The 15,399-nt window shown below is 38.9% G+C and overlaps 1 protein-coding gene across 2 annotated transcripts in view; it reads left to right on the top strand.

Moving 5' to 3' along the window:
- CASK (calcium/calmodulin dependent serine protein kinase) overlaps nucleotides 1-15,399 on the top strand; it is a 342,806-nt gene that overhangs the window by 157,462 nt on the left and 169,945 nt on the right. For both annotated transcript variants that reach the window (XM_080794824.1, XM_080794823.1), the window contains exons 4-5: nucleotides 5,354-5,431; nucleotides 9,900-9,972. In XM_080794824.1, coding sequence (XP_080650950.1) covers nucleotides 5,354-5,431; nucleotides 9,900-9,972 — 151 coding nt within the window. The remainder of the gene's footprint in view (nucleotides 1-5,353; nucleotides 5,432-9,899; nucleotides 9,973-15,399) is intronic.

The raw sequence follows: 15,399 nt of genomic DNA, 5'->3' as shown, positions 1-15,399 counted from the left end.
TGCCTCCCCCCTTCTTCAGAGTTCCCCAAATATTCACCCCGCCCCTTTCATGGCAGCCTCCTTTTTCTCGGCCCACTACCTACCCCAAGGGGAGAAGCAGCTCTTGCTCACCTCTTTGAGCTCAGAACATTTCCCCATCCTCACTAGATCGTTTTTCACTCACTATACTGTTAATTCTTAAAGCTTTAAAAAAAATTTTTTTTAAATTTCATCCAGTTCTGTAGTTGTTTTTGTCACCTTCAGAGGAAATGCTGGTCAGAGAAATTCAGATTTGATCTGGCCTTTACAGTGTACCTCAAAGAATAGTTTGCAGATGAGTTCCAACCTACCAACTGTTACCAGTCTATAATGAGATAAGGACAGAAATTGAGAGGAAACATTTAGAAGATGTTAGAGCGATTTGACATAGCTGTGAAATCATAGCTATGATCTAGTATTTTATAAAAGTACCAATTTATAAATACCTAAGGAGGAAATACTGGTCCTTCACCACAGTTAAGTTGAGAAGCATTTCTTCATACAATCAAGTATGAGTCTCCGTACTACAAGCCCCCTCTTTTTCTGCTTTTACAGAAAATATGTTGTAGAAGAGGGTTAAGTGACTAGGTCTGTGAATTAAACTGACCAACCTGAGGCTAACAAAAGCAAAGATTTATTTTGTCTGTACACAGCAGGACCAGTGGGGTTAGGGGGCAGCCTCACAGGAAAAAAGTGAAAACCACAAAGAGGGAGTTAGACCCAGACACTTATATACCGTTTTAACAAAGAATAATAAAGTATGAAGTGACTAGACAAGGGAAGAGGTGAGGAGTTCGGGTGTCTCAGGTTGGAGGTAAGTGGTGGGAAGGGGACTAAGAAATGTGTAGTGAATAAGATTTGTTTAGTAAAATTTGTCATACAGATCAGAGTAGTTGTCTTCCTAGTACATGAGAGGGGAACACCTTTGCAAAGGGAAATTTCAACCCTGTTTTTAGGCAGAATGGAGGACAGGATAGAGTTCTTCATGTTGCTCCTGTTCTCCCTGCTGTTTTTCTATTGCCTTCAGCTCAAAATAATCCTATGCCAAAGTGACATATTTTGGAGTGACATATTCTAATCCCTTCCACATGCGACCACCCATACATTTTGCCTCTAGACCTGTGATCTGTTTTATTGGGCATATCTGTTTGGATATTTTTTAATTATATAAGTAAAACATGTTTTACTCTAAAATTTTGAAAATTCAGACAAATGAAAGGAAGGGATCATGATCCCACCACTTTTTACAAGTCAGAGTAAACCTCCTATAGTTTTTCTCTGCATATAGGATAGAAGCATTCCCCCATACCCTTCTAAAGCAAGGTTTCTTCTCCCTCTTATTTTACTCCCTCGGAATGGAACCAAGCGAGGAAATTTAGAACACACTTTTTGAAGCTTGGCAGCCCTAGAAACACCTTAAGATGGGAATCAAAGAGAAAAGCAATAAAAGAAACCTTACACTTGTTTTCAGAAGTATTATCAAAGATTTGAGGCATCAAACTTTTTGTTCAAAGTTGTTATATGTAGATTATATTATGAATATGTATATTTTAAATTTCAGTGATGAGTAAAATTTGTGTAAATAATTTGTTTCTCCATATCTCATAAAATTTAAAATTAATGAATTGCCTCTTTTACTTTAATATCAGTGATACAAATAACTAATCAAACAACTTTAATAGAAGATTACTTTCACAGTGATGACTGACTTTCAGACTAGCTCCTCAAAGAACATGCCCGCATATTTAAAAATTACACAGGTGATTTTGTTTGGTACCCCTGGTTATGAACCATTGTATTAAAAAAAGTACAGTGGCAAAATGATCCCATTTATAAGAGCAACTGAAAGTATCCTAGGGGAAAAACCCCAATAATCGATATTTGGAGCCAGTATGAAGAAAACCTTAAAATTGCAGCTTAGAGACATGAAAGGAAGTATCATGTTCGTAGATGAGAATATGAGAAAAATGTTAATTTCTAGAAGTTTATAAATATAATACTGTCTCCACCAAAATATTAAAAATGTTTAGCATTTGACAAACTGATTTTAAAATTCAGCAGGGAGAAAAAAGTTCAGAAGAAAATATTGACAAAGAATAATAATGAAATGACTTATTTTTCCAAATACTAAAATATACTATTATAGGAGTGCCTGGCAGATTCAGTCAGTAGAACATATGACTCTTGATCTCAGGGTCATGTGTTTAAGCCCCATGTTGGGTATGTAGCTTACCTTTAAAAATTAAAATAAAAAACACAGTATAAAAAATGGTATGGTACCGGATACAAGAATAGATGCGTCAGTAGGAAAGAGTAGAAACCTGAAAATATGTGTGTCTGTACATGTGTAGAGACTATCATTTCAAATAGCAGTATTTCAGAAATGACAAGGAAAGAAATGGGCTGATCCATGCTGGTAGTTACATTACAGGGCAGTAAATAATTCCCAGTTTTCTCTCACTGACTGGTTCCCTCTTTAAGCATTGGCCTCTCACCACTTGACTATCTTCTACCCCTAAGATTCCTTTTTTCCCCTCTTCTAGGTCCCTCCAAAAAAAATCTTCCTCTAGCTTTCAGGAGAGCTCCCAGGCTCTTACTGCTTGGTGATGCAATCAGTTGAGCTCTCCTTTGCCTAACCCTTCTCTCATCTGAGCTGAACAGTGCTCATCCTCACATTCCACAATTAAAAAGGAGACTGTCCAAACAAAAACTATAATTCCGTCATTGTCAGGGGTCTTTTAGTGCTCCTAGGTCAAACAACCAGCTTAAACCGCAGCCTGCTTTAAAAATAGTATTTTTTTCCTCCTCCCAATACAAAGAAATGAAAAGTATTCATCATCTAGCAATCAAGGAAATGCAAACTAAAGCAACTGTGACTTTTTAACCCTCCTATCTGATTGGCAAGATTCAAAAGGAATAGTCCTCCTAGTGGAGGTGAGGTAGAGAGGAAAGGGTACTTTCACAATTAGTAGGAGCAGGTACACTGTGTTAACTTTTGCCAGGAATGTGTCAGAAGTGTTATTGTATGTGCCCCTTGACCTATAGGACAAGTACAACTCTGCTTATAGGACTTCTGCTCTAACAGGTGATCACGATTGTTCACAAGATGTGTGACCATGTTCATTCAGGGTTTATTTCTGATGGTGGAAAATGGTTACTACCCTACTTCAGAGTAGATAGGCCATCACAAAGATCATTTTATGCATTTTATGCATCAACATTGGAAAATGTTCATTTGCTGTGAATTGGAAACCAGGCAACTGTTGTAAAGCTTTGTATAAATGTGAAAGTGTTTGCACTGACCTAAAACCACACCAAGTGTTAAATAATTTAGTCAGGGCGCCTGGGTGGCTCAGTGGGTTAAGCCTCTGCCTTCGGCTCAGGTCATGATCCCAGGGTCCTGGGATCAAGCCCTACATTGGGCTCTCTGCTTGGCAGGGAGCCTACTTCCCCCTCTCTCTCTGCCTGCCTCTCTGCCTACTTGTGATCTGTCTCTCTCTGTCAAATAAATAAAATCTTAATAAATAATAAAAATTTTAAAATAAATAATATAGTCAGTTACTCATGACTATTTACTGTGTGCTCAGTCTTCTGCTGGGTATAGGCTGGGAGTATTTTGAAGGTATAAATCATACTCGTTCTTTAGGGCTATCCTATTTTTGCACTATTGAGCTTGCATGTGTGCATTTGCTCCTTGCACACCTAGCAGGTGTAGCTGTAGATAACGGGAAGAGCATTGAATATAGATACAGATTTGAATCCTGTCCCTGTCACAGACTTGTTTACTTAGATTATTTGAGAATGAAAAGGATGCTGATGTCATGGGGTGACTGTGAGAATGGAGATATAACAAGGAGTGTTTCCCATGATACTTGGTGAATAATATTATTAATGATTATTTGTTATTAATGCCTAATTAGTAATTATTAGTAATAGTAATGAATAGTTTCTCTACTTTCCCTTCTAGAAGTCTCTATATCTTCAGTGTAATACCTGTAGCAGATCTATTGCAGTCTTAGCTCCTGAATAAGTGAATGGGTGAAATACTGCATTTGAAAACACTTCATAAACCTGAAAGCATTATAAAGATATTGGCCAACTATTAATATTTGAAAAATTTCATTAGTAGATATGATCTGGCAAAGTCTCATATATATGTATTGAAAAACGCTAAGTTGTGTGTAAGTGCCAAATACAATGATATGGACATATAGGGTTGTTAGAGAATTTAAGCAAATGAAAGCCTTTATGTGGCTGGTAATCCACTGAGGGGGCTTTCTGGGAAGGGTGGGATTGGAATGGGACCTTGGATTGAGGTAGGTTTTGAATATGAGGAGCAATATGTGCAGAAGCATGTGACAAGAAAGAAAACGGTATGTTCAGGGGATAGTAATAACACTAGCCTGCCTAGAGAGTGAGGTCCTTGAAGAGCCATTAGATAGGATAGGTAGAAGAGGCAAGGTGTGGCTGACACAAGAGGCCTTACTGATCTGCTGAGAAATAAAAAAGGCCCATATTTAAGTTTGTGGCAAAATAGTACCATTCCATCACCAACACATCAGTGTGTTAGAATATGTTGGTAGCAGTTGACTTTGGTAATGGAAGTGTAAGCAAACATAAATTAGGAATTAGCTACTTTTGTCCTTCTACGGTGGACAGCCTGAATTCCCATTTAGTGGTGATAAGTATAGTGAAATATTTTAGAATCCTTGTTGGATTCTTAAAATATTGTATGACATGACTAGGTACCGATAATTTTGGAACTTGACTCAAAAATGTGCCCACAACCCCCAGCATTGCCATTTTCTGAGACTTTTTGTTGCGATAACTTAAAGGAAACTTAGGGTGAATTTTTGACACCTTATGTTATTTGATGCTACCATTTGCTTGTTCTCTATATGTTTTTCCATGTAGATTTTCAGTGTTAAGATGGTTATAATATCCTTTATAGTTTGTCTCTTTTTCATTGAAAATAAGGAGATTGAAATAACTTGTTAGAATCACTAGCTGTGGGGCACCTGGGTGGCTCAGGCATTAAGTGTCTGCCTTCGGCTCAGGTCATGATCCTGGGGTCCTGGGATCGAGTCCCACATCGGGCTCCCTACTCGGCGGGGAGCCTGCTTCTCCCACTCCTACTCCCCCTGCTTGTGTTCTCTCTCTCTCTCTCTCTTTCTCTCTCTCTCTCTCTCTCTCAGATAAATAAACAAAATCTTTAAAAAAAAAAAGAAGGAATCATTAGCTGTAAGCCAACTAATAACTTTATTACAGCCTATTCATTTTCAGTGTTTTCTTCCTGGAATTTCCTCTAACATTCTTTTTCATATTTTTCCCACAGTATGGATGGAGCAGATCTGTGTTTTGAAATCGTAAAACGAGCTGACGCTGGTTTTGTATACAGTGAAGCTGTTGCCAGGTATGTCATTCATATGGACTCCCCAGAGGTCAAGGTGGAAATAAAAGAAGGAAGTGACAAATCACATAAAGTGACCTGCTTTTTGAACTGATGATAACCTTATTGCCAGTCTTTCCTACATGGAGCATGTCTGTCTTAGTGCTTTAGTGGAACCAAAGTAGCAACTGGAAATGCAAAATATTGAACCATGCATTTATCTATTAATACAGGTTTATAGCTTAACATAGTACTGCTGTCTTTACCATTTCTGATGACTTTTGTTCAGAGAGGGATTTGATAGCTCAGCAACCATGAAGAATCAAATTTGGGGTTTTTTTGTGTGTTCGATCTTTATTTTGAGCGGATGTGCCTTATTAGTTCTTCACTTTGTCTTTTGGTGATAGCGAATTGTTATGTGGCCAATTAATCTGACGAAATGCCCAGAACAGAGGAAGGAATAGATATAAAAGCACAGTGCTCCTGCTAAATATATTTGCTTCAGGCCAGTGTGTGATCTCCCAAGCAAATGGTGGCCATTGTTCTAAGTCAAGTTGTTGTAAGGAACCAATGGCTCAAAATAAGGAGTAAAGTTGAAAAATCACAGGAGCCATGCACTAGGCCGCTTGCCTATAGATTTAGAGCAATACAGCTTTCTGCTTTGGTGGCATTCAATCGTATCATAAATACCCACTTCAGTGCCTTTTTAATACATGGGGTCTCCTCAGTCACCAACCATAATATGTTAAAGGATTCAAACCCACAACTCTAGTGGGTTTTTTTTTAATCCCATTTTTCTATTAGTTTTGAGTTTGTATCGTAATTTAAAATTTTTATTATGTATTGTGCTTCGGAATTTAAAAGCATTCTTTAATACCAGAATAGTCAATGCGATCTTGAGTTTTCTTATGATACAGCGGTAAACCACTTTATTCAACTAAATGAAACTCTCAGACCCTTGGGCATTATTGTGCATATTTACTTCTTCAAGAATTTGAGACAGCCTGCCTTTTGAACTTTCCCACATTGATCTCTTTCAACAGCATCATCAGATAGGGAAAACTAAAAATTCTGAACATTGAGTTTATAGAACAGTGAAGTTTGATGAAGGAAAAGGACTTTTTTCCTTTTGAACCACAGTAACGCTTGGGTACCTGGTGCATGTGCTCGGGGTTGATGTTCAACCACTACCATTTGTACTCTGTTCCCCACTCGTCTCTATGGCTTTTCCTCAACTTCAAGCCTATCTGTGCCACTGTCCTGGGCATCAGGATAGGGAGAATAGTCCTATGTAGAGGTGATGCCATACAGTGACACGAAAGGAACTTTTCAGAATGGTCCAGTAAAGAGTGGCCTCGGGACCAGTTGGTGACACTGCAAAGAGAGAAATTTGGTACAATTTATTAAAGACCCTTCCTAAATAATGACAAAAGGTGGGGGGGCATCCTCAGAAAGTAGTATTAGGTATGTGCCCTTTTGCAGAAAATCAGTGACCATACAACAAGGGCATGTAGAGCCTTCCTCGGGCTGTAGAGCGTTCAACCGGATGACTTCTAACCTGCCCGCCTCCTCTGATTCTGTGATTGATCGTTGAGAAATTTAGTTTGCATCAGTATTCTAGTGAGACCAACTGCAAGAAGACTCCGAGGCACCAAGAAATCAAATTGATAATGTTTTTCTCCAACTGGCTGAGCTTCAAGAGAAGCAGCAAAGCATGGCACAAAAGGAAACCGCATACACTCCTTACAGCCCAATTAGTGATTACCTCTGTTCTTTCAGGGGCGATGAGTTGCGGAAGGCACTAACATACAGAATCAGATTATCAAATCACACTCCTACAAATCAGAGCAATCTTCTTACCTAGTACCAAGCTTTACTAAATAATTACAAGGATACAGGCAATCAAAAGGCTCAGCTGAAACAAAAAGGTCTGGGTTCTCAAGGGCAGCTTCCCACATCAGAAATGCGCCTGTGGCCCAGAGTAGATGAGGTCTCGACAGGAGGCCTGTGGGATCCCACACACACAGGGGAGCCTTGCAGTCACAAGACATCTCCATTGTATGCCTCAAGGAGTCGTATAGCTTCCATGACCTCCTCCAGGAAGCGAGCCATACCTCAAAGATCTCGGATCCTATTTACCAGAGGTAATCCTTAGCCCCGGACATTCTCTTAAAGAGCATTTCAGAGACAAGGTCTCTTCTGCCTAGCGAGAGTATTCATCTCTTTACCTACAGTCTCCTTCCCTCCTCTCTTCCACCACCCTGGAAATGTAGGCTTCCACAGGAAGTGATTGGATTGCAGGCCTCAGTTCTTTCCTCCCACTGAGTTGTCCTCATTCCTGATCCTTACAGGAGATAGAGACAAACTTACATATTGCAAAGTTTCTCTGAAAGTATAGGCCACCGTGATGATTCATGAGAATGAAGCTTTCTAATTAAAGTTTAGTCAGCAATTCTAGGCAGTGTGGGTGGATTTTTGCTTCTCTCTTTATTCTGCTTGCACACTATTCACGTGCACAGCCTCCCAGAGTCATGACTGGGAGAGTGGAGAAGGATCACTTTAAATCTGTAATATCTGGGGAGAAAAAAAATTGTATCTTCCCCCAACACACTCCAGAGATTCTGATATGTATCTATATCTGGGTCAAATAATTGAGCACTCTGATAATTAGATGAAAAATGCTCATTCACTGAGGTTTGGTTTTTTTTTTTCTTAATGAGGCTTAGAGATAGGAATTTTCTTCAGGCTAAAGACATATAAGTGGCTCTCTTAGTAGTGTGTATCCAAAGTAGTCCATACTGTAGGTATAAGCTATGTCCAAATTACCTAATTTAAACGTGCCCACTGTTCTAATGTTCACATCTAGATGCATGAATAGGCTGTTCCTAAACTTTTGACTAAACTTAACAATAATAATAATACTGTAATAATAATGATTTACCCTTTGTAGCATGGTTCAGAGTTTACAAAGCACTTTCACTTTTGTCTCTGCCATTTCAGGGGGCCGCATAGCCTTCAAACCCTGATTTGAGCCAGGAAAGGGCCAAGTTAAGAACCCCTAACTTAAACAGAAACTTAATTGTAGGCTTCGCAGGCCCAGGCAAAGAATATATAACCACAGCCCCTTTTGAGTGTATCTGCAAAGTAAGAAAAATTGACACGAGAACTAAGGACAGTATGAGCTAAGTTCTCTGCTTTAGAACCCAGGTGTGGGGAGACAATGATAAGTATAGAAACAGAGTCTGGGGTTGGGTTTCTTCTCCTACCTTGCATTTTGAAAACGGAACCTTCTGATCAATTGTAGTTCATGAAGTAATGCACATGTCAAGGAGAGGGACATTCATGTGAGTTTTGATGGTAGTGTACCTGAGCGGGAACTTGATGGAAATGCCTCTTAGTTGTATATCAGGGTGGGGATTTTTTTTTTTTTTTGAGTCACAAGGATACATACAAGGGCATTTGCAAGTACTGACAAATTATTTCGTTTTTATGTAAAGTGTGAAGAATAGAAGATCTGGAAAGATAAAATTCAATAAATAACATTGCATATCTTGCATTTCTATGTCATGCCTGTTTGGGAAGGAAAAGGGGAAAATGAAAAAGGAGGGGGATAATAGGAAAAAGAGAAAGAAATGAAGGGAGTAAAATATAGAGGAAGGGAGGATAAGAAGACACTCAACAGGGAGAAATAGAATTAGAGGAAGAAGAACCTAGAATTAAGGGACAGAGGGAAGTCAAAGCAAGCTGTGAAGTAATACCGAAGAGATGTCCTTACTCTGGTCACACCCTGTTGCTAGTTGACCCTGTTAGCACTTTTTAAGGACTGTTCTTTATAATGCTGACTCCTCCTGTGTTTTTCCCCTGGACCTAGCAGGGAGCCACTGCCCCGCTGGCCACGTGTTGAGTCCGACTTCCTAGGATTTCAGCCCAGAACAACTCTGCTTTGTTAAAAGATGCCCCAGCTAAAACTCCGTTACGTTGCAAAAAGAGATTGTACGCATAAAGAGGTTCTTTCCTCTTGTTTGTCCTTAAAGCTAAATGGAAATAAGGCGGAGAGCCAGCCTCTGCTGGCAAATAAAAGGCTCGCATTCCTTTAGTCAGACCTCTGAGCACTGTTCGCTTAATAGCAATCCACTGTAACTAAGTAGAATTAACCAAGTGTCAGAGACTCGCCCCCCCACCCGCACCCCATGTTTTCAGCTTGAATTTTTCATTTGCCGAGCTATTTTACTTATGAACTGTGAAATTCTTTTGATTTGGTTATCTTAGTAAATACAGAAAACATTATTTCTTCATGAAGCTTATAAACTCATGGGTCTGCCAACTTTTTCATTATTAAGCCTCACATTTCACCATACTTGTCTGCTCAAATGAGAAGTGTCCATGGGCAGTGAATATGAAGATGGGAGTTACAAACTAGGGACACTGTTTATTAAGTTTTAAAAATAAAAAATTTTTATTACAGTTTTAGATTTCTTTTGTTTTTCTACAGTCATTACATGAGACAGATACTGGAAGCTCTACGCTATTGTCATGATAATAACATAATTCACAGGGATGTGAAGGTAAGTCATTTTTATCACTAACTTTAATGTTTATGAAAAGAAACTGATAAAAGTGATAATGATCAGAAGTGTTTAATATTCTTATAGAGAGCACCTTAAGGTTAATTTTACTTCCAAATTAACATTTATTTAACTATTTTTTTAACTACTTCATATTTGAAGAGTCATACTCATTCTTAACAGGAACACTTTTATCATTTCAGTTTCCTTATTCTTACTAAAATGTACATGTATTCTGAAATTGTTATTCCTCTTTTGCCATTATGTGTTTAAGAGAGAAATGAAAAATCCAACAAATAGGAAGAACCAAATAATAATCCTATCCTAAGTTAATTGGGGGGAATTGGTTTATATTGGTTATTTGGTTTATATAGTAAAAGTTAATTATATGCTTATATTTTCATAGTGTTGCATATATAATAGCATTTTTGCACATAGTTCTTTAACATAGTCTGAAATCATAAATAAAAATGTAATACAGTTTTGCACCCTTAGGAATGTGCCTACTAGCATTATTCAGTCTTTCTGCCTATTTCTTCCCAGTATCAAGTTCATGAGAACTGTCAGTGCCTGGCTCATAATGGTGTCAGGCAGAACATGGAGGCAGGCCAGAAAGTAAAACAGTGGGCCTTCCTCCTGATGCCCAGCCCCTTCCGAGGCCTCAAATAGCTAAGAGCCCCTGAGGTCTCCCTAGCCCTATTGTTTACTTTCTCTCTCTGGTATTTTGTCGCTGGCCTCTCTCTAACACACAGCATCTACAGACATGGGGCCCTCCTTCCCTCAAAACGTATTATCAGAGGCCTGGCCTCTTCACTATATTTTAATGGTTAAGAAATTTAGTAGAGTTTAGTTAAATTTTCTAGAACGTTTGGGAAATTTTAACTAAATTATTGTGGTTATAAGCTGAGATAAAACCATAAGGGAAGGAAGGGAAATCTGAAGAGGGACAATCAGAGAGGGAGACGAATCATGAAAGATTATGGACCCCAGGAAATAAACTGAGGGTTTCAGAGGGGAAGAGGAGTGGGGAGATGGAGTAACTGGGTAACGGGTACTAAGGAGGGCATGTGTTGTGATGAGCATTGGGTGTTACACGCAAGTTATGAATCGTTGAACACTACATCAGAAACTAATGATGTACTATACAATGGCTAACTGTAATAATAATGATAATAATAATAATAAATAAGCTGAGGTAAAGCGTGAGCAATTCCAAAACAGTCTAGTAGAATGTTACCATAGCAAATGAAAAAAAAAAATCATTGGAGAAATGTACAAAATACACTTTAGTTGTAAAAATCTTACTCTTTCCAAATGTGATAGGAAAGGGAGAATGTTATTATCAGTAGTTAGCACTGAAGAACCCAATGGATACATAGCACTTTTATAAAAAAGTATTTTTCAGTTACACAAATAAAGAGAATAACAAGTGTAAAGAAGTTAAAGGAGGGAAATTGTCAATGATAGAAGCAGGCTGTGTTACTCTCCTGCATTTAATAATATAAGAAAATGCAGATATAAACAGTAAAGTGTATCTTCTCATATATATTATAAAATAGATGATAAAAATGACACTTTGAAAACTTAAAATGTATAAACAGATTTTTAGTTCATATAATAGCACTGCTTTAGAAACACTTTTGCTCAAGAGGCAATTTTTGAATTCTGTTCTTGAAAAGTAATTATATGAACATCATATAATAAGTAATGATTGACAACATACTGTACTGTAATACTTTCAATAATACAGTCAGCTTTTTGCTCCACATCAGGGCATCAGGGAAATACAAATCAAAACCACAATGAGATACCACCTCACACCAGTCAGAATGGCTAAAATTAACAAGTCAGGAAAGGACAGATGCTGGCGAGGATGCTGAGAAAGGGGAACCCACAACCCACACTGTTGGTGGGAATGCAAGCTGGTGCAACCACTCTGGAAAATAGCATGGAGGTTCCTCAAAAAGTTGAAAATAGAACTACCCTACGACCCAGCAATTACACTATTGGGTATTTACCCTAAAGATACAAACATAGTGATCCGAAAGGGCACGTGCACCGGAATGGTTATAGCAGCAATGTCCACAATAGCCAAACTATGGAAAGAACCTAGATATCCATCAACAGATGAATGGATAAAGAAGATATGGTATATATATACAATGGAATACTATGCAGCCATCAAAAGAAATGAAATTTTGCCATTTGCGACGACGTGGATGGAACTAGAGGGTATTATACTTAGCGAAATAAGTCAATCGGAGAAAGACAACTATCATATCTCCCTGATATGAGGAAGTGGAGATGCCACGTGGGGGGTTGGGGGGTAGGAAAAGAATAAATGAAACAAGATGGGATTGGGAGGGAGACAAACATAAGAGACTCTTAATCTCACAAAACAAACTGAGGGTTGCTGGGGGGAGGGGGTTAGGGAGAGGGTGGTTGGGTTATAGACATTGAGGAGGGTATGTGCTATGGTGAGTGCTGTGAAGTGTGTAAACCTGGCGATTCACAGACCTGTACCCCTGGGTCTAATAATACATTATATGTTTATAAAAAATTTTTTAAAAATTATAAAATATTAAAATTTTTTTTAAAAAATACAGTTTTTGATTAGTCATGGTATTTGATATGATCATCCAAAACCAAATAAAATCCCAAAGTAGCTATATTTGAATATTGTGCTTCAGCTTCTTATTTACCTTCTGATCAATTTATTCAACAAATATTCGAGTGTGTACTTGATGCAGAATGCTGTGCTTGCAACCCTAGAGATATTATGATGGTCTCAGTAGGGGGATGAGGCAGTGTATCTGTTACCGACAGCTGCAGATCAACACATAACTGAAATTGGGGACTTCAGACAACAACTGCTATTTATTTGCTCACAATTCTATAGTTTTGGGCAGAGCTTGATGGGGACAGCTCGATTCTGTTGATAGAATATGGGCTAAGGCAGCATGGCTAGTACCACATGGGCTTCAGTCTTGTGGCGTGTCCACTGAAATGACCAGAACAGTTAGGAACTTGCTGGGCCCTTTTTGTAGTCTCTCATTCAGGGTATTCCTCCCTCCCTCCTTCTTCCCTCTCTCTCTGTCTTCATGGGGCCCCCTCTCCAGCAGGATGGTGTCTCGGGGCTCCAAACAAGCAAAGGTGGAAATTGCCAGGCCTCTTGACGCCTAGGCCAGAAGTTGACACTGTGTCATGTTCTCTGCATTATGTTAATCAATAGATTACAAGACTAGCCTGGATTCAAGAGGAGGAAAAATAGATTGTGTTTTCTGGTTGGAAGGCAACGTTAGAAACTTATCTGTGGCCATCTTTACAGACAAAACAAATAATTATTGTCCAGAGTAGAGGGTGGGAAATAACATTAAAAGACAGAGCCAGAGAAACTTCACAGAGGTCATGTTTGAGCCTGGTCTTGAGTCATAGGGAAGTTACATGCAGACAAGAGGGCTTTTCAAGGAAAGGCTCAGAATTAGTTTTGCATGAGATTTTATTAGTTTATTATCCCTAAGGCAATGCCAAATAAGTTTGAGGAAGCACCCAGAAACATGTTGAGGAAGGGAAGATAGAAGTAATTCTCAAACTGCAAATAAGAAGAAACCACCCGAAAAGGTACCATCATCCAGTTGGCAAGTGCACTCAACACAGAGCACACACTAATGTTGACATTCGTTATATTTCAGTGCCTGAAATCTATGTTTTATATGGGTAAATGGAATACTCACATTTAGCTAATCAGTAATTATGAATTTGGGTAAATTTTTATTAAGACATTCATCCAAAACTATGCATCAAGTGCTTTTTTTTGGCGGGGGGGGGGGGTGAGGCCGTAGTCTAAGAACCGGAGCTCTATCAATGAACAAAACAGTCACTGCCTCCGTGCAATAAGCTGGCTTTCTAATTCAGGGAGACCAACGCTAACCAAGAGCATAAATAAGTCAACTACATAATAGGTTAAGATGTGAAAGGGACTGCAGGGGAAACAGAGTGGCCAAAGGGATAGGGACTGCTTAGAGAAGGGGTTGCAATTTTAAACAGGGTGGTCAGAGCAGACCACATTGAGAAGAGGACATCTGAGCAAGTACTCACAGGAGGAGAGAAGGTGGGCTGACTGATATGCAAAGGAAGAACGTGCTGGGTAGAAGGAACAGCCAGTGCGAAGGCACTAAAGCAGGAGCATAACAGACCTATTTGCAGAATAGCAAGGAGGCCAGTGAGGCTAGGGTGAATTGAGCCATAAGGAGAGTGGATAGGTAGATGAGGTTAGAGAGGAAAGGAGGGGAGGGGCTTTGACTTCTACTCTGAGAGAAATGGGGATTCCCCGGAGGGTTTTGAACAGACTGTGATCTGACTTTCCACAGTAACAGCAGTACATTGCTTTGTTGTTGATAACATTGAACTAGGGGCTCACAGGTGGAAGCGGGGAAACAGAAGATGGTCCTGCCTAGCTGGACTAGAGTGGTAGCAGTGAGGGAGTAAAAATGTAGATTCCAGATATATTCTGAAGGTTGGGTCAACAGGGTTTGCTAATATAACTTTAGTAACTCAGGTAACCCAAAGTAGTTTTATTCAGGACCTTGTCACAGGAGTTTTCCAACATTGTGGTCATTATAACAGTACATCTCACATGGCTAATAATTTCAAATTTCTATTTGACGTGTTGTTAATGTTTGGTAATAAAGCAGCCTGTTAGCTTTTCATCACGTTCAGATAGCCTATGTTCAGTGACTGGCCTGTGTGTAGATTTCTATATAGGTTTTGGTTTCTGTAGTTTGTTTTTGTCAAAGTTTTCTTCTCTTACACTTAACTAAAGAAAATACAAAAACATTGCCATGTTGTATTCCTTTTAGAAGAATTTACTTAATCATCTGTTTCATCTTGCCAAGAATATTGTCATGTTCTCTCCCTTTCCTTCTCTCTCATAACCCGTGCACCGATCCCAAAGCATTAGATTTTTCCAAAGGTCCTGGCATTTTATTAATTAGTAATGTTTTTTCTTAACTTGATAGGCATTTCTTTTTGAAATCATTATAATTGAGTCTAAAAATGTTTGGTCATATCAAAGTTAGATTTGAATATATGGTACCTCATGACGTGCAGTGGGAACTTGCTTTGGAGAAGCATAAATTGCATAAAAGGCAATTGTGTAACCCTTTGAAATTCAGGGAAGCATATCTTCATAGTACAGGTTTCTCCCAACTCCCAGGTGTCCCACACTAGTGACATTTTGGGTCAGGTACTTTCTTGTGGGAGGCTGTCCTGTGTATTACTGCCTCTACTCACTACATAGGAATAGTATTTCCCCTTAGTTATGACAATCAGAAATGTCTCCAGTCATTGCCAAATGTCCCCTGGGGCATAAAAGTCTCCCCTGGTTAAGAGCCACTGTATAATACTACATTGTTCCTGCTTCACCTC

Source organism: Martes martes, assembly GCF_963455335.1.
Source record: "Martes martes genome assembly, chromosome: X".
In the NCBI taxonomy this organism is placed as follows: domain Eukaryota; kingdom Metazoa; phylum Chordata; class Mammalia; order Carnivora; family Mustelidae; genus Martes; species Martes martes.
This window is presented reverse-complemented; position numbering and strand designations above follow the sequence as displayed.